This window comes from Phyllopteryx taeniolatus, chromosome 1 (assembly GCF_024500385.1).
Source record: "Phyllopteryx taeniolatus isolate TA_2022b chromosome 1, UOR_Ptae_1.2, whole genome shotgun sequence".
Lineage (NCBI taxonomy): Eukaryota > Metazoa > Chordata > Actinopteri > Syngnathiformes > Syngnathidae > Phyllopteryx > Phyllopteryx taeniolatus.
Window position 1 is genome coordinate 41,011,515 of NC_084502.1, and position 20,133 is coordinate 41,031,647.

Here is a 20,133-nt window from a genome sequence, read left to right on the forward strand (position 1 = left end):
CGCTTGGCTTGTGATTTGAATAGTAGATCACCCCTCCTTTCAATTTTCCTCACCCAACCAACTAGCCCAAAAGTTATTTTCTAAACAGGAACTCAAAAGTGCAGCTCTCCCCCAAGTTATAAGCATGTCATCAGCAAAATCAATGAGTGAACAATAAAAATCTTATTAGCTCAAAGGAGGTAACATTTTCTGCTTCAATTATGAAATAAAGAGTAAACATAACACATGACACACACATAAAGATGTTTCCACTCTTAAAAGATTTTTTATCTGCTACAGACCCCAAACATAAAGATAAAAAAATCAGGCATTCAACAATTTTGGTCATCATGTGTGTGGTGTGCTCAGAGAATATCAACACAGCAGACAACACACAAAGATTCGCTCCAAACTCGAAATCTCGCGTGATCACACGTGATCTCACAAAACTGAAAAAGAAGAAACACTTCCGGCTTTGCGCCGATGTTTGCCGAACGTTGCCTATGGTTGTCGGAGCCGGGAGCCTTATGAAATGGCGCTGTCCTCAAAAACGACTTACTTTGAAAAAAATACTTCTTGCCGTCTGGGGAAACCACTTTAAAAGAAAAAACGAGACCGGGTAGGACATCCATTTTTCGTACCGGTCCCGCCCACCTGGGTCATGGGTGTGCTGGTGCCTATCTCAGATACATCTGGGTGAGATATATTTACAGTAGTTTCTTTTTCTTGGGTCAGGCTATATGACTGGCTACATTCCATTCCACGGCACAATTCACGGTGTCATGACTCGGGAGAAGTCGACTCTCCCCCACCCACAAAGACTTTTCGACGTAAATATTGAACCCGTTCATTATTTCAGATTGTCAACCCCGACATGTTTCGGATCCTAAAATTGGAACGAACCCACTCTTAACACAAATCAGACCTAAGACAATCTTATAGTATAATCTTATAACAGCTGGGATGGGCTCCAGCACGCCCGCGACCCTAGTGAGGAGAAGCTGCTCAGAAAATGGATGGATGGATGGACTTAAGATTGTTTGTTTGATGTGCTTGGTTGGGAAGGTGCAAAATCTGCACAAAAACAGTCCGATTGTCTTTAGGCGTGTACCGGGCCTAAAATAAAGATAAAAATGTAATCTGATGAGATTTGCTGCAGTTTAACTGAATTTTTCATTGTTCAAGAAAAGGACTACCAAATATATAATCTTGATCAGTGCTAGGTGAAACCTAGTTTGATTATTTACATATTCTGATCCTGTACAAACACATTCTTATCCTGTATACACACAAATCACAAAATGGTAGATGGTATGATGCTGCAGCAATACTACTCATCATAAAATATCTACTGCATATACTGTAAGTAGTTGCACGCAAACAAATGGAGGAATGTACAAACCAAAACAAAGACATAACTTCCTAGGAGGAGGGACATGCAAGTGTCTTAGCTCACCTCCTAATGCTTGCAGGCCCACCCATCCTGAGGGATGCAGAGTTTCTTTTGTCAGGTTTGGCGTGCCAAGGTTATTTAGGGTGTTGGATTTGCACTATAATGGAACACAGACAAGTAATGATCAGTTTATTCCAGCCACCCAAAAATCTGAGTGTGTTAATGCTCAGTGTAGGTCCAGTTTGCCAGCTAATTGTGCATCTGGCCAGCATCACAGAATAAGATTATATAATTGATTGCCAAAATGGAAATATTGATACATCGGACCATCATGTGGCTGGACTCAAGACATGCTCTGTGGAGGACTCCATGAGACCCATATGTTGTTATAAGCCAGATATTGCAGACAACAAGTGGCCTTGTGAAGGTAGCAGCAAGGCACAAGCACAAGAAGGATAATTCAAAAGAACAGGCAACATTATTCAAATGATTGATAAAAAGGGGTTTGGGGTGCATTTACAACACATGGCTCTATTAAAGTAAAAACTATTTCTTTAAACAAACAACCTCTGGCAACATGACCATAATTTTCATTGTATAACCTATTCTGCCAAACTCAAAATATGCAAATCACATTGCAGATACTTTCTGGTAATGCTAAACACAGGAGTGACAAACTAGGCATTGATATTCCAAATGATTGGGCAGTTTGCAGAAGAAAACAAAATGTTGTACATACCTGAGGTAGGACACTGTTGTTTGACTGGATACATTTGTTTTCATCTATGGAAACAAAAGGCATGAGAGTAAACATCTTTTTTCCTTTCGGCTTGTCCCGTTAGGTGTCGCAACAGCGTGTCATCCTTTACCATGCATGTCTATCTCCTGCATCCTCCTCTCAAACACCAACTTCCCTCATGTCTTCCCTCACTACATCTATCAATTAGACTTTAAGCCGATCCGATCGGCGTTATCGGTATCGGCCGATAATTAGCATTATATGCTGATCGGCTTTCATGTCATAAGTCACCAATCCGATCAATGACGTCATCGATCGGCTCCGCACAAGGCATTTAACTCCTCGTCTTCGTCGCGTATGAATCCAAAAGCTAGTTTATTTTTAGCCTTGTCACGTGTCTTGTTGCGCAGTACTGTAACTCTCTGACGGCCAATAAAGTTTTTTTAATCTTGTGGGTGAAAAAACATGTCGTCGGTGTGGGACTATTTTGTGGTGTCTCAGACAAACAACACGTAAGGTATTTGCAGTCTGTGCACAACTGAAGTACGTCGTGGGGAACGTCATCTAAATGTTTCAACAGCAAATTTGCACCTGAAGGACACAAGGAGCACGGCGCGTTCAAGCAACGGCGTGGGGGGGGGGGGGGGGGGGGCGGGTGAGTCAAACGGACTCGAAGTCTGAACATGTCATTAACAGTATTTATTAAAGTAATTTAATTGCAATAAAGTAATTTAATTACAGTAAGTTACCACCCATTATTTCTGTCAGTTGTAATGTTGAGTTGACCTAAACTTATCTCAGTGGCCAAACCTTGAATGCCCTCTAGAGGTCATTGGTGTTTTAACTTTTGTCTAAAATGCTAGAGAATAATTTGAGCTGGGACGGCTCCAGCACGTCCGCAACAGAAAATGGATGGATGGATACAGTACACAAGTATGTACAATAAATGAACAAGTCATGTAAATAGACACATTGCTCTATCTTGTGATCGGATCGGCCATCGGTTATCGTTTTTTTTTTAAACTTGCTGATCGATGATCGGCCCCCAAAATCCTGATCATGTAAAGCCTACTATCAACCTTCTCTTTGGTCTTCCTCTAGCTCTCTTGCCTGGCAGCTCCATCCTCATCATCCTTCTACCAATATACTCACTCTCTCTCCTCTGGAAACTCCAAACTATTGAAGTCTGCTCTCACTAACTGTGTCTCCAAAACATCTGACCTTGGCTCTGCTTCCTATTCTCTCTTCAATGCCACTGTCTCTAATCCGTACATCATGGCTGGCCTCACCAGTGTCTTGTAAACGTTGCCCTTCATCCTAGCAGAGATTCTTCTGTCATATAACACCTTAATAACCTTCCTCCACCCATTCCAACCTGCTTGGACCCGTTTCTTCAATTCCTTACCACACTCACCATTGCTCTGGACTGTTGACCCCAAGTTTTTAAAGTCCTCCACCCTTGCTATCTCTTCTCCCTGTAGCCTCACTCTTCCCCCTCCACCCCTCTCATTCATGCAAATATATTGTCTTATTTCGGCTAATCTTCATTCCTTTCCTTTCCAGTGTATGCCTTCACCTTTCTAACTGTTCCCCACCTGCTCCCTGCTTTCGCTGCATTGTCATCTGCGAACATCGAGGGCCACGTGGATTCCAGTCTAACTTCATCACTTAGCCTATCCATCACCACTGCAAACAGGAAGGGGCTCAGGGCTGATCCCTGATGCAGTCATAAACTCCTCTGTCACACTTACAGCCCACCTCACCACTTTTCTGCTGCCCTCATACATGTCTTGTACTATTCTAAAATACTTCTTTGCTCCTCCAGACGTCTGCATGCAGTACCACAGTTCCTCTCTGGGTACTCTGTCATAGGCTTTCTCTTGATCTACAAAGACACAATGTAGCTCCTTCTGACCTTCTCTGTACTTCTCCATCAACATCCTCAAGGCAAATAATGCATCTTTGGTACTCTTTCTAGGCATGAAACCAAACTGTTGCTCGCAAATACTCACTTCTGTCCTGAGTCTAGTCTCCACTACTCATTCCCATAACTTCATTGTGTGGCTCATCAACTTTACTCCTCGTTCACACTTGTTCTTAAAAATGGCCACAGCACACCTTTCCTCCATTCCTCAGACATCTTCTCATCCGCTAAAATTCTATTTAACAACTGGGTCAAAAACTCCACAGCCACCTCTCCTAGATGCTTCTATACCTCCACAGCAGAGCTGCCAACCTATAAAAATTCACTTGCAGAAATATTTGTCCAAATTTGTCTGAAATTTTGCAAACTTTTGTCAAGAACATTTCCGTGTTCAAATTATAGGCGGCACGGTGGACGACTGGTTAGAGCGTCAGCCTCACAGTTCTGAGGACCGGGGTTCAATCCCCGGCCCCGCCTGTGTGGAGTTTGCATGTTCTCCCCGTGCCTGCATGGGTTTTCTCTGGGCACTCCGGTTTCCTCCCACATCCCAAAAACATGCATTAATTGGAGACTCTAAATTGCCCGTAGGTGTGACTGTGAGTGTGAATGGTTGTTTGTTTGTATGTGCCCTGCGATTGGCAGGCAACCAGTTCAGGGTGTACCCCGTCTCCTGCCCGATGATATCTGGGATAGGCTCCAGCACGCCCGCGACCCTAGTGAGGAGAAGCGGCTCAGAAAATGGATGGATGGGATGGATGGATATTCTAATTATGGCGGCACGGTGGACGACTCGTTACAGCGTCTGCCTCAAAGTTCTGAGGACTGGGGTTTGATCCCCCGCCCCGTCTGTGTGGAGTTTGGATGTTCTCCCGTGCCTCCGTGGGTTTTCTCCGGGCACTCCGGTTTCCTCCCACATCCCAAAAAACATCCATGGTAGATTAAATATCTTGTCTTTGTAGTGTATTCAATTAAATATAGGTTGAACATGATTTGCACATCATTGCCAAAAACATGCGTGGTAGGTTTATTGAAGACTCTAAATTGCCCGTAGGTGTGAATGTGAGTGCAAATGGTTGTTTGTTTGTATGTGCCCTGCGATTGGCTGGCAACGAATTCAGGGTGTACCCCGCCTCCTGCCCGATGATAGCTGGGATAGGCTCCAGCAGGGCCGCTACCCTTGTGAGGAGAAGCGGCTCAGAAAATGGATGGATGGATGGATATTCTAATTTTATGTCTTGGCACAAGCCAGTGCAAACTATAGGCCTGTCCCAAGCCCGCATAAATATAGAGGGTTGCGTCAGGAAGGGCATCTGGCTTAAACCTTTGCCAAACAAATATGAGCGTTCATCTAAATAATTCCATACCGGATCGGTCGTGGCCCATGTTAACAACGTCCGCCCCCGGCACCATTAACCTGCAGGGCGCCGGTGGAAATTCAGCTACTGCGGGTCGAAGACAAAGGAGAGGCGGAAAGCTGGTTCTTCGGCAGAAAGAGAAGAGGAAAGCACAGAGCCTAGAATTTAATGTGGGGACTTTGAATGTTGGGACTATGACAGGAAAATCTCGGGAGTTGGTTGACATGATGATAAGGAGAAAGGTTGAGATATTGTGTGTCCAGGAAGGCAGTAAGGCTAGAAGTTTAGGGGCAGGGTTTAAATTATTCTACCATGGTGTAGATGGAAAGAGAAATGTTGTCGGGGTTATTTTAAAAGAAGAGTTGGCTAAGAATGTCTTGGAGGTGAAACGAGTATCAGATCAAGTGCTGAGGCTGAAACTTGTGTAGCCCTCACTGGCAGTACTCACAAAACCGTTGAACCCTCAGTTCACTGGGGAAAAGAAACCCAAACCGATTGCCGTAGTAACGCGCCCTCAAAACGCTTCAGTAGGCACAGCGACTGGATCCCATAGCGTCGAAGCGGCAGCCCGGTGGCGTTGAGCAGGCAGGACCCGTGGCGTTGAAAGAGTAAATCCGTTCGCGTTGAAACAGTAAATCCGTTCGCGTTGAAACAGTCAATCCGTTCGCGTTGAAACAGTCAATCCGTTCGCGTTGAAACAGTCCAGGTCCAGACTCTCCCCCCACAAAAAAAAAATGGTCATGCCCCCATGACATGTATAACAACATAACCTTTTATGAACAGGATAAACACTCCCCTCTCAAACCAATCCACTTATAAAAAGTGCTCTTATACCTCCAAGGTGATGGAGATCTTATCATCAACCTTAGCTAGAGAGACAGTATGAGTACTAACTGCCACAGAGCTTGGACTCCCTAACAAGTCATAGGTTAGTCGGGTAGGAACCCTTTTCAGTCTTTGAGGCCGTCGCGCCTCGTCTGAACTCTCTGTAACACTGTCTTGTCTCGCAGTCGTTACATCGAATGTCTGTGCTTCAGTGTCCATTCCAGTATCAACAGTACTTTCAAAAGTCTCATCTTGCACCTGTTGCCGCAGGTGCCTCAACTGTAACCTCATCCATCTCTTGGTTAATTGGAGGGACAACTTTATCCAAATCCAGGCTGACAGGTTCTGATTGAACAGTTTCCTGAGCTTCCGGTTGTCTTGACTCACATATGGAGTGATAATCATACCACACACCAATTTCATCCTCTTCTGAGTCAGATGCAGACTCAATCTTTTCAACATGATCAAGCGCTGGTACACCAGAAAGATTACAGTTTTCAGCCTTCTTTGCTTTGAGTCTTTTGCTGGCTCTCCTTTTGCGTTGAAGTGTATCTTCGTTCTTTTCCACATTCAATTTCACTTCCTGTCCAATGGGCAGAACGTGATTTCGGTGCAATACTTTGTTAGAGCCTTGTCCGTTCTCTGGCTTCAACTTGAACACAGGCAAACCATGGAGTTGACTCTCCACAACGTATGGTGTAGCTTTCCAACGATCAGCTAGCTTGTGTTTTCCTTGCAGTCCAAGATTTCTGATTAACACCCTGTCACCAGAGACTAATGGACAGAAACGAACTCTCTGATCGTAGCGTTGTTTGTTCCCTTCATTTTTTTTTCTAGCCATGCTCTCGGCGAGCTGATAGGCAGTCTGTAATTCTCGTTTCATGTTTTTGACGTATTTAAGATAGGACTTGGTGGATGTACCATCACTTGAGACTCCAAATGCCACATCTACTGGCAGTCTAGCCTCTCGACCGAACATGAGAAAATATGGCGAGTGGCCTGTTGACTCATTTAGCGTGCAGTTGTATGCATGCACCAGCTGAGTGATGTATTTACTCCATTTACTTTTGTCCTGTGCATCAAGAGTACCGAGCATGTTGAGAAGAGTTCTATTGAAACGCTCAGGTTGCGGGTCACCCTGCGGGTGGTAGGGTGTGGTTCTAGACTTCTTTATACCAAGCATACTCAACAGTTCATGAATGAGGCGGCTCTCGAAATCTCTGCCTTGATCCGAGTGTACTCGCTTCGGTAGACCAAAGTGGACAAAATATTGTTCCCACATGACCTTAGCAACTGTTGACGCCTTTTGATCCTTAGTCGCAAAAGCTTGAGCATAACGTGTGTAGTGATCTGTAACTACAAGCACATTACAAATGTTTCTGGAGTCAGGCTCAATTGTCAAGAAATCCATACAGACAAGATCCATCGGCCCCTCACTGGTAAGATGTGACAACTCAGCAGCTCTCTTGGGCAGCGTTTTCCTCTGACTACACCTTGGACAATTTTTACAATACGTCTCAAACTGTTTTCATACGAGGCCAGTAAAATCTCTCTCGCACCAACCCATAAGTTTTGTCAAACCTAAGGTGACCTGACTGGTCATGCAAAGACTGAAGAACAGTTTCTCTGAACTTCTGTGGGAGTAAGAGTTGTCGTCGAACTGGTTTGTTGGGAGGCTTACTGATTCGGTACAGTACAGAGTCCTTGACCTTTAACTTTTCCCACTCTTTTAACAACAATGACACATCCGGATGTTTTCGTTTGTTAGCCCGGTCCGCAAAGTTCTGCACAACAGCACACCACACTTCTCCGATGCATGGGTCTTCCTGCTGAGAATGTGAGATGTCAGCTAAAGACATTTGGGGCAGTGGCTGAGTGCTTACAGATAACACACTACAATAAGCTCTGGGTACAGCATGCTTGGATGAGCCCAGGAGATCCACAGCTCTGCAACGGTGAGGATGAGGTGTTCTAATTGACGACATGTGACAGACAGCTTGGACGCTGGTAGGAGACATGGACACTTCCTCTTCACCAGACACATCGCTGTCAGCATGAGGACGCCGTGACAATGCATCTGCATCAATGTTTTGTTTTCCAGAGCGATATTTCAGGCTGAAATCATACATTGATAGCTCCGCTAACCATCTATGTCCTGTTGCGTCCAACTTAGCGGTGGTTAAGACATATGCTAACGGGTTATTGTCTGTGTGAACCTCAAACTTGACTCCGTAGATATAATCATGCAGCTTGGTAGTGACAGCCCATTTTAAAGCCAGAAATTCAAGTTTATGCGTGGGATAATTTTTTTCTGACGGAGAGGCTCCTACTTACAAATGCAACCGGGCGCAAACCTTCTCCTTGGTCCTGATAGAGGACACCTCCTAAGCCTTCTCTACTTGCATCAACATGCAGAACATAAGCCAGATTTGGGTTTGCAATTGCTAGGACAGGTGATTCTGTAAGACTGACCTTTAATGTCTCAAAAGCTTTCTCACAGTCTTCATTCCACCTTGCCCCAAACGGCTCTGAGGGGTGGTACCACTCTGTTGTCTTCATGTCTGTTTTTGAGTTCTCTTTCTTTTTGTTGTTCTTTTCCATTTTAGTCTTTCCTCCTGGCCTTCTAGTCACAATGCAGCCCTGCAGTAGCTGATTGAGCGGATGACAGACTCTGGAAAAATCTTTCACAAACCGTCGGTAGTATCCGCAAAACCCAAGAAAAGAACGGAGAGCAGTGATGTTCTCTGGGCGTGGCCACGACTTCACAGCTTTGATCTTTGAAGGATCAGTAGCAATGCCATTGCTAGAAACGACATGCCCAAGATAGGTTACAGAGGGACAGCAGAACTGACATTTATCCAAAGATAATTTAAGTCCCTCTTCCTTTAATCTGTCAAGCACTTTAAGAAGGCGCTGCTCATGTTCCTCCATTGTTCTCCCGAAAACAATGACATCATCAAGGTACACTAACACTTCCAGCAGATTCATATCACCAACCGTCCTTTCCATGATACGCTGAAACGTGGCTGGTGCTCCGCAGATGCCTTGTGGCATTCTCTCAAATTGATCAAATCCTGCCGGACAGGTAAATGCCGTTTTTTCTTTGTCAGCATCACATAAAGGGAACTGATAGTAGCCACTTCGGAGATCAAGCACGCTGAACCATTTGCTACCACTCAGGCATGTCAGGGCATCCTCCACACGTGGGACTGTATACTGGTCAGGAATTGTTCTACTATTTAATGTCCTGTAATCCACGCACATACGTATGGTCCCATTTTTATTGCGGACCACAACGATAGGTGACGCATAGGGGCTTCTAGACTCTGAAATTATTCTAGCTTCTTTCAAATCATTTAAATGTTTTCTCACATCCTCCAAATCCTTTGGAGGTAAGCGTCTAGAGCGTTCTCTGAATGGTTTGTCCTCCGTCACTCGAATGCTGTGTTGTGTGCTCTTTGCACAACCAACGTCAAACTCACTACAGGAGAAAACCTCTTTCCTTTCCATCATTCTCTGACACAGCCTCTCCTTCCACTCAGGAGGCACAAGAGAATCTGCGAAGTTGAAAGACGAGGGGGATAGTTGAGATGTGGACGGATTAGATGACTTCTTTTCAGGGACTGCATTTATTACATCCACCCTGTGCAAATGAGCAATTTGCATACCACGTTTCAATGTCACAGAATGATTTGATACATTTCTCAAAGTTACTGTGATACGACGACAATGAACAGCCCTTGCTTTATCAACAACAGGCATCACTAACAGTTCTTCAGGGAAGTATCCCTCCTCTGGGCGTTCTACAAGAACAGCCTGACTAGGAAGACAAAGGCAGAGAAGAGAACCATGTGGTGGAAGCTGAGACGGGACGAGTGTTGTGCAGCTTTTCAGGAAGAGGTGAGACACGCCCTTGGTGGACAGGAGGAGCTTCCAGAAGACGGGACCACTACACCCAAGGTGATCAGAGAGGCAGGCAGGAGAGTACCTTGTGTATCTTCTGGCAGGAAAGGAGAGAAGGAGACTTGGTGGTGGAACCTCACAGTACAGGAAATCATACAAGGAAAAAGGTTAGCTAAGAAGTGGGACACTGAGAGGACCAAGGAGAGGCGACAGGAATACATTGAGATGCGACAGGGCAAAGGTAGAGGTGGCAAAGGCCAAACAAGAGGCATATGATGACATGTATGCCAGGTTGGACACTAAAGAAGGAGAAAGGGATCTGTACAGGTTGGCGAGACAGAGGGATAGAGATGGGAAGGATGTGCAGCAGGGTAGGGTGATTAAGGATAGAGATGGGAATGTGTGGACTGGTGCCAGTAGTGTGGTGGACAGATGGAAATAATACTTTGAGGAGTTGATGAATGAGTAAAATGAGAGAGAAGGAAGAGTAGAAGAGGCAAGTGTGGCCATCAGTCCATCTTAGATGAGCTCGGCCCAGAGAAACTGGCGGCGTTTCTGGGTGTTGTTCAGAAATGGCTTTTGCTTTGCATTGTAGAGTTTCAAGTTGCACTTACGGATGTAGCGCTGAACTGTATTTATTGACATTGGTTTTCTGAAGTGTTCCTGAGCCCATGTGGTGATATCCTTTACACATTGATATCGGTTTTTGATGCAGTGCCGCCTGAGGGATCGAAGGTCACAGGCATTCCAATGCCTTGCCGCTTACATGCAGTGATTTCTCCAGTTTCTCAGAACCTTTTGATGATATTATGGACCGTAGATGATGAAACCCCAATTTCTTTGCAATTGTACGTTGAGGAACATTGTCCTTAAAATGTTCGACTATTTTCTCACGGATTTGTTCACAAAGAAGTGAAACTCGCCCCATCTTTGCTTGGGAATTCAGGAATTCTTTTATACCCAATCATGGCACCCACCTGCTCCCAATTACCCTGTTCACCTGTGGGATGTTCCAAACAGGTGTTTGATGAGCATTCCTCAACTTTCTCAGTCTTTTTTTGCCACTTGTCTCAGCTTTTTTGGAACGTGTTGCAGCCATAAAATTCTAAGTTAATGATTATTTGCTAAAAAATTTTTTTTATCAGTTTGAAGGTTAAATATCTTGTCTTTGTAGTGTATTCAATTAAATATAGGTTGAACATGATTTGCACTCATTGCCAAAAACATGCGTGGTAGGTTTATTGAAGACTCTACATTGCCCGTAGGTGTGAATGTGAATGGTTGTTTGTTTATATGTGCCCTGCGATTGGCTGGCGACCAATTCAGGGTGTACCCCGCCTCCCGCCCGAAGATAGCTGGGATTGGCTACAGCACGCCCGTTACCCTATTGAGGATAAGTGGTAAAGAAAATGGATGGATGGATGGATGTATTCTGTTTTTATTTATGTTTAACAGAACGTCCCAACTTCATTGGAATTTGGGTTGTACTTTGAACCTACCCACGCTCTGAAGTGACATGTCCAGTGACATACTAATTCATTTCCGGTTCAGACACGGCGTCCTGCGTGGACGTGTATTATTTATATCTCTAAACAGTAATAATTGTCCTGTTATTTTGTTGTTGTAAGTTGGTTACTCTCCGGGAAAACGCGGGTCCAGCCAGACCGATGAGACAAATCTATTGTTTCAACAAACCACTTATTTTGAAGTTTTCCAACTGCATGACACGATGGCTTAGCAATTAGCATGGCTTTGACATCGTCTTAGCTTATCCACTCCTTGTCCTCCCTTTGTAGCACTTGTGTAAGAAGCATGCTAAGGGTTGCAGCCATAAAATTCTAAGTTAATGATTATTTGCTTAATACAATAGAGTTTATCAGTTTGAACATTAAATATCTTGTCTTTGTAGTGTATTCAATTAAATATAGGTTGAACCTGATTTGCATTGGAATTGGGGTTGTAGATGTAAATACCATGAAATAAAAGCTGGAATTTTGAACTATTGTCTCAGTCATATTTTGATCTGAAACCCAGTATACATGTGTCTTCAGTATACAACAAAAACAAAGGAATTGACCTTGCGGTTCCAATACTTTTGGAGGGGAGTGTGTATCCACCTTTCTCCTAATCATCATGTCAACCAACTCTCGAGCTATTCCTGTCATCGTCCCAACATTCAAAGTCCTCACATTCAGTTGTAGACTCTGCTCTCTTTCTTCTACTCTTTCTGCCTAAGAACCTGCTTTCCCCCTCTCCTTTGTCTTCGACCCATGGTAGCTGGATTTCCACCGGTGCCCTGTCGGCTAACGGCGCCGGTGGCGGATGTTAACTTGGGCCATGACCAATCCGGTATGGACTTATTTAGATGAACGCTCATATTTGTTTGGCAAAGTTTTAAGCCAGATGCCCTTCCTGAAGCAGCCCTCTGCATTTATCCGGGCTTGGGACCGGCTTACAGTTTGCACTGGCTTCTGCCCCCCCCCCAATAGGATAAATTAACAATCAACTAATTCTGCTGTTGTCAGTGCTTAGAGCAGGGGTGGCCAACTAGTCAGAGACTAAGAGCCACTTTTCTTTCTGTGTTACTGCAAAGAGCCACATACACGGGTACACATGAACATCATCTTTTAATCATGTATGCACGCATACACAGACCTCTGCTCAGCCAGATCTAATGAAAATAACCACACCAACATGATAATATCAGTAATTTTCAACAGTTAACATTGTGTGCACTGTCTCACACACACAAACTCTCAGTTCAAGCAAGTCCACAAACAATAATAGAATAATTTTCAATAACATCTTTCTCTTACTATGCTGCTTAGTGAGACTTCTGGCATTCCTTATCTTGAACAATCCTCTTCAAATCTGGCTTGTATTCTGTTGTTGCCACTCTAAGCAATTCTTTCAAATGAGTGTCAGTCAGAACAGATCGATGCTTTGATTTCACATGTTTCAGGGTAGAAAACACAGACTCGCAGACGTACGTTGACCCAAACATGGACAGTATCTTAAGCGCAGCTCGTTTGATGTTGGGGTATTTTTCAATTGGCACACTTTTCCAGAACTCAACGGTCCCTTCCCTTAAAACAGCTTTCAGTTGATCCTCCTCACAAAGGTCGATCATCTCCAACTCAGCCGCAGCCTCATCTGTGACGAGCGGGGCTTTCAAACAGTCTGTCTTCCAAGCCAGCTGATATGATGCAAGCGTTACGGTCTCCGAGTGTTTTGTAAATTTTTTGAAAAACTGCACCTGCTTTTCTGCCTTGCTTTTCAAAGCGACCAACTTGTTCTTGCGAAGTTCAGTCCCTTTTGGAAATTCCTGTTCGATGTTAGGGTGGAGTGAGCTGAAGTGACGCTGAAGATTTGAAGCTTTGAAATGCGCTAATGCTGCGTGACATATAAGGCAGATCGGCTTGCCATTACGTTTAACAAAAAATATAAACTCTCCCACTCTGGCAAAAACGTCCTGTGTTCTTCTTCATATTTTCGTTTGGCTGCGCTTTTTTTCCCTGCCATTTCAAGAGGTAACTTGACGGAAATTGTTTACAACACAAATGATGTCACACCAAAGATTCTCTCGTCGCTTGTTTGACGTCACTCAAACAGGCTTACATGGTCAGTGTGCCATCTAGCTGTAGGGGGAGTGAATGACAGCGCCAGTCAAGCATTTTTGACGCATGTCATGTGACAGCTCCTGAAGAGCCGCATGAAACTAGTTAAAGAGCCGCATGAGGCTCGCGAGCCGCGGGTTGGCCAGGCCAGGCTTAGAGGATGTGAAAATGATGTATAATAAAAACTTGTTTAATGCATGGAAACACTGAGCAACAAATCTGATGGGCTCTTGATTCATCTTTCTGCCAATGATATTGACAATGGCTACAGAGCCATGATGATGAAGTCGATTTATTAAAGATAAACTCATCAATTTCCTTTTCTGCCACTTGAAAGTGAAAAATGCAAAGGGTCCATTTTCTTTCACTGGAATACAGCAATTTATACATGTGGAGAACTAAATTAGAAGTGGAGACCTAGAGTGGGGGTTGGGTCTAAAATGTCTCTATTCAAAGCAAAGGCTCCTTATTTAATTGCATGTCATGTAATTACACATAATGCTATTGAGTTTAGGAGAGTTTGCTCAAAATTCAGGCTCCCCTGATGATTGAGAAAGGAACTTTATTGATGGTGCATCATGCTTAGACTTAACTCATCAGTAGTTATTATGAGGGCTCATTAATATGTGCAAGGATCAGTCTATGAATGTTTGTCAAGGTATACCACACCTTTATGAAACTGGGACTCCAGGCTTGGCAGCGGGACTTTAGTTTGAGCAGTCAGCAACAACTCATATGTGTGATCCTCCTCCTCCTCAGCAGTCTCTCCACGCTCATCAATACTGTTATTCGTAAATAAAGCCTGTGGAAAGCAGAAGTGAGGAGAAAGTAATTTAAAATTTAAATTACTTCTTAAACATGGCTACCAAACCAGCATATAAGAAAATAAAAAATGTCCGGCAAGTCATATGATTATGTTAGCTCCCTTTATCCTCTTCTCTTCTCTTGCCTGTTAAACTGAACCTCTTTTATGTCCTATGAATTATACCCATCATAAAAATGGCTGAGCTGAGCAGCAGCCAAGAAGAAGACATTTATGAAAGGAGTGAGGGCTGAACAACACTAACTCTAGGGGTTGCCTATCCCCATGTGGCAACTTTCAGAAGAAAAATAAAAACTATTTCAAAGGCTATCACAGGGACATAATAAGCTACAAAAACAGTTAAATTACCATTGAGAAGCAATGTGGAAATACAGTAGGTGACACGTTTGATATTTCAGTCATACTGCATGTATGCTATTCGCAGGGGATAGGGACAACTGCTTCTTCTTCTTCTTTTCCTTTCGGCTTGTCCCGTTAGGGGTCGCCACAGCGCGTCATCCTTTTCCATGAGAGCCTATCTCCTGCATCCTCCTCTCGAACACCAACTGCCATCATGTCTTCCCTCACGACATCCATCAACCTTCTCTTTGGTCTTCCTCTAGCTCTCTTGCCTGGCAGCTCCATCCTCATCATCCTTCTACCAATATACTCACTCTCTCTCCTCTGGACGTGTCCAAACCATTGAAGTCTGCTCTCTCTAACTTTGTCTCCAAAACATCGAACCTCGGCTGTCCCTCCGATGAGCTCATTTCTAATTTTATCCAACCTGGTCACTCCGAGAGCGAACCTCAACATCTTCATTTCCGCCACCTCCAGCTCTGCTTCCTGTTGTCTCTTCAGTGTCACTGTCTCTAATCCGTACATCATGGCTGGCCTCACCACTGTTTTATAAACTTTGCCCTTCATCCTAGCAGAGACTCTTCTGTCACATAACACACCTGACACCTTCCTCCACCCGTTCCAACCTGCTTGGACCCGTTTCTTCACTTCCTGACCACACTCACCATTGCTCTGGACGGTTGACCCCAAGTATTTAAAGTCCTCTACCCTTGCCATCTCTTCTCCCTGTAGCCTCATTCTTCCCCCACCACCCCTCTCATTCATGCACATATATTCTGTTTTACTTCGGCTAATCTTCATTCCTCTTCTTTCCAGTGCATGCCTCCATCTTTCTAACTGTTCCTCCAGCTGCTCCCTGCTTTCACTGCAGATCACAATGTCATCTGCAAACATCATGGTCCACGGGGATTCCAGTCTAACCTCATCTGTCAGCCTATCCATCACCACTGCAAAAAGGAAGGGGCTCAGGGCTGATCCCTGATGCAGTCCCACGTCCACCTTAAATTCTTCTGTCACACCGACAGCACACCTCACCGCTGTTCTGCTGCCCTCGTACATGTCCTGTATTATTCTAACATACTTCTTTGCCACTCCAGACTTCCGCATGCAGTACCACAGTTCCTCTCTGGGTACTCTGTCATAGGCTTTCTCTAGATCTACAAAGACACAATGTAGCTCCTTCTGACCTTCTCTGTACTTTTCCATCAACATCCTCAAGGCAAATAATGCATCTGTGGTACTCTTTCTAGGCATGAAACCATGCTGTTGCTCGCAAATACTCACTTCTGTCCCGAGTCTAGCCTCCACTACTCTTTCCCATAACTTCATTGTGTGGCTCATCAACTTTATTCCTCTATAGTTGCCACAGCTCTGCACATCACCTTTGTTCTTAAAAATGGGGACCAGTACACTTTTCCTCCATTCCTCAGGCATCTTCTCACGCACTAGAATTCTATTGAACAAGCTGGTCAAAAACTCCACAGCCACCTCTCCTAGATGCTTCCATACCTCCACAGGTATGTCATCAGGACCAACTGCCTTTCCATTTTTCATTCTCTTTAATGCCTTTCTAACTTCCCCCTTACTAATCATTGCCACTTCCTGGTCCACCACACTTGCCTCTTCTACTCTCCCTTCTCTATCATTTTCCTCATTCATCAACTCCTCGAAGTATTCTTTCCATCTACCTAGCACACTGCTGGCACCAGTCAACATATTTCCATCTCTATCCTTAATCACCCTAACCTGCTGCACATCCTTCCCATCTCTATCCCTCTGTCTGGCCAGCCTGTATAGATCCTTTTCTCCTTCTTTAGTGTCCAACCTGCCATACATGTCATCATATGCCTCTTGTTTTGCCTTTGCCACCTCTACCTTTGCCCTGTGTCGCATCTCAATGTATTCCTTTCGCCTCTCCTCGGTCCTCTCAGTGTCCCACTTCTTCTTAGCTAACCGTTTTCCTTGTATGATTTCCTGTACTGTGAGGTTCCACCACCAAGTCTCCTTCTCTCCTTTCCTGCCAGAAGATACACCTAGTACTCTCCTGCCTGCTTCTCTGATCACCTTGGCTGCAGTGGTCCAGTCTTCTGGAAGCTCTTCCCGTCCACCGAGAGCCTGTCTCACCTCTTCCCGAAAAGCTGCACAACACTCGTCCTGTCTCAGCTTCCACCACATGGTTCTCTTCTCTGCCTTTGTCTTCCTAATTTTCCTCCCCACCACCAGAGTCATCTTACAAACCACCATCCTATGCTGTCTAGCCACACTCTCCCCTACCACTACCTTACAGTTGGTAACCTCCTTCAGATTACATCGTCTGCACAAGATGTAATCCACCTGTGTGCTTCTACCTCCGCTCTTGTAAGTCACCCTATGTTCGTGCCTCTTCTGGAAAAAAGTGTTCACTACAGCCATTTGCATCCTTGTTGCAAAGTCTACCACCATCTGTCCCTCCAAGTTCCTTTCCTGGATACCGTACTTACCCATCACTTCTTCATCACCCTTATTACCTTCACCAACATGTCCATTACAATCTGCACCAATTACGACTCTCTCTCTGTCTGGGATGCTCAGAACTACATCATCTAGCTCCTTCCAGAATTTCTCTTTCACCTCTAGGTCACATCCTACCTGTGGGGCATAGCCACTAATCACATTACACATAACACCCTCAATTTCAAATTTCAGCCTCATCACTCGATCTGATACTCTTTTCACCTCCAAGACATTCTTAGCCAACTCTTCTTTTAAAATAACCCCGACTCCATTTCTCTTCCCATCTACACCATGGTAAAATAATTTAAACCCTGCCCCTAAACTTCTAGCCTTACTGCCTTTCCACCTGGTCTCCTGGACACACAATATATCAACCTTTCTCCTAATCATCATGTCAACCAACTCCCGAGATTTTCCTGTCATAGTCCCAACATTCAAAGTCCCCACATTCAGTTCTAGGCTCTGTGTTTTCCTCTTCTCTTTCTGCCGAAGAACCCGCTTTCCACCTCTTCTTCCTCTTCTTCTTCGACTTCGACTTCGACCCATAGTAGCTGAATTTCCAACAGCGCCCTGCAGGTTGACGGCGCCGGTGGCGGACGTTGTTAACCCGGGCCACGACCGATCCGGTATGGAATTCTTTGGATGAACGCTCATATTTGTTTGGCAAGGTTTTAAGCCGGATGCCCTTCCTGACGCAACCCTCTGCATTTATCCGGGCTTGGGACCGGCCTACAGTTTGCACTGACTTGTGCCCCCCATAGGGCTGCATTGGATAGGGATAGGGACAACTGCAACTGGTGAAAATCCACGAGTAATTGACTCCCACACAAAGAGTTTTGTAACTGCCTATAGATGCCACAAGATAGCAGAAAAGCCCTTTTTTTCTATTAGACCAGGCTATGTCCTAACTAAATGAAGCTTCTCCCGTCAGTGGAACATACACGTAAATGGTTGGCACCAAAATGCCACTAAAGTCAGAGTTTTTTTTTTTTGTCAGACATGGGTTTGGCCTGAGCGCAAAAACAGTAGATGGGTGAGTTTTTCTCCAAATAATGGAGGATAGGCAAATTTGGGAATGGTGTTCACTGTAATAAAACATGAATTAAAATAATTATACATCTTATTTTTGACTCACATCTGTCACCAGCACCACTAAAGAACAAAGTATAAATCTGACCTCCAACATACCTACCTTAAACATTTATCAAATGTCACATCTCGAATGTGACATTTGACCTTGTTTTTTCTGCCCTTTAAGGACAGACTTTAGAATTTAGGATTGCTTTTCTGACATACAGTGCTGTGATAACGTATTAACCACCTTCTTGATTTCTTTTTTTTTTTTGCATATTTTAAATGTTTCTGATCATATGCCCATTTTCACAACTGACAAAGACAACCCAAGTAATAATGCAGTTTCTAAATGATAACTGTACTTATTCATTATAGGAAAAAACATTCCAAACCCATCTGGCCCTATGTGAAAAAGGATTGTACCCGCTTGTTAAGGCATTGGTTAAACAACATTTTTGGAAAGCTGAGTTCAATTAAAAAAAAAAAAAAATCCATTGATAAATACAAATCCTCCTCCTCATGTTGAACATTTTTGACTGAGAGAAACGTGAGGTTGTTCAATCAGGACGCTTTTTTTTTTTTTTTTATAAATCTTCTAATCTTAAATTCTCCTCACCTCTGAGCTCACCTCTTCTTCAAGACCAGCGCCAGGATGTGGTAAATGGCCTTTCTGGAAGACACATGTGGTTCCAAAGTTGAGAAAAGCAAACGCCCCACCATACAGCCAGAGAAGTACTATCACCCTCTAGAGGTAGTTAGGTGTTCTCACACTTGAGAGTTTGCATAGCCTGTGTTGTAGTCTAACCTTTCCTGCTTCACTGTCTGGCCGTCCAGAATCCCTGTCTGAGGATTTGCCACTTGTAAGGCTGTCCAGAGAATGGCAAGAGGTAGCTTCAAACAGAGCTTCATAGGGACTCTCCTCCTCAGGCCCCGGGGCCAGCCCAGAGATCAACTCGCTTACTTTCTCCAGATCGCCTATGAAGCAGTTCATATTCATACATAGTGCAGGCAAGGTAATAAAATCTCCATTCAGTACACATTCAGTTTCAACATTGAGCAGGTTGTCAACAATATTGCAAAAACAAAGAAGCAGCACATCTTTTTGTAATTGTTGAATGAGCTGCTGCAATAAACTGGCACATCTCACCCTTGTTTCGAGGGCTGGGACTCTCCAGGGGTGGGGGGATTGGTGGAAGGGGGAGGTCGATGTCAGGTGGTTTTCCACTCATAAGTCCTGCAGCAGGCAAACAGGAGATTCAATCACAGTGACTAAATCAAGACAAGTTAAGAGGAAACTTCCGATGTCATTTCTGTGCTTCTTTTTAGGGATGGATGCTCCTACCTTGGATGAACGCTGCTATCGCTCTGCTCTTCTGAGAGGGCATGTCTTTCACAGTGTCCAGCGCTGTCAAGCCCTTCTGGTCCAAAATATTCACATCAATGCCTAAGAGTCATCACATGGAGGAGTTATGCCAGCATTTGTTCTGCTAGCTCGTTTCATTAATTTGCCGAGGCAATCAGGTTTACAGCTCACGTCTGACCTGCACTGAGAAGTTTCTGCACCACATCCGTCTTTCCAAACAGGGCTGCTTCATGGAGTGCACTGCCTTTCTCCGTCTGATCAGAAAAGAAAGTGGAAAGAATAAGGAGAAAAGAAAAGGTAGGTTGA

The 20,133-nt window shown here is 44.3% G+C and overlaps 1 protein-coding gene across 9 annotated transcripts in view; it reads right to left on the minus strand.

Annotated features, from left to right (window-relative positions):
* The window catches only part of LOC133488194 (ankyrin repeat and SAM domain-containing protein 1A-like), a 100,742-nt gene that overhangs the window by 42,099 nt on the left and 38,510 nt on the right, over window positions 1-20,133 (minus strand). For all 9 annotated transcript variants that reach the window (XM_061795806.1, XM_061795813.1, XM_061795799.1 and 6 more), the window contains 8 exons: window positions 20,006-20,081; window positions 19,807-19,908; window positions 19,612-19,698; window positions 19,270-19,439; window positions 19,081-19,134; window positions 14,405-14,537; window positions 2,112-2,155; window positions 1,436-1,529 (listed from right to left, as the gene is read on the minus strand). In XM_061795806.1, coding sequence (XP_061651790.1) covers window positions 1,436-1,529; window positions 2,112-2,155; window positions 14,405-14,537; window positions 19,081-19,134; window positions 19,270-19,439; window positions 19,612-19,698; window positions 19,807-19,908; window positions 20,006-20,081 — 760 coding nt within the window. The remainder of the gene's footprint in view (window positions 1-1,435; window positions 1,530-2,111; window positions 2,156-14,404; window positions 14,538-19,080; window positions 19,135-19,269; window positions 19,440-19,611; window positions 19,699-19,806; window positions 19,909-20,005; window positions 20,082-20,133) is intronic.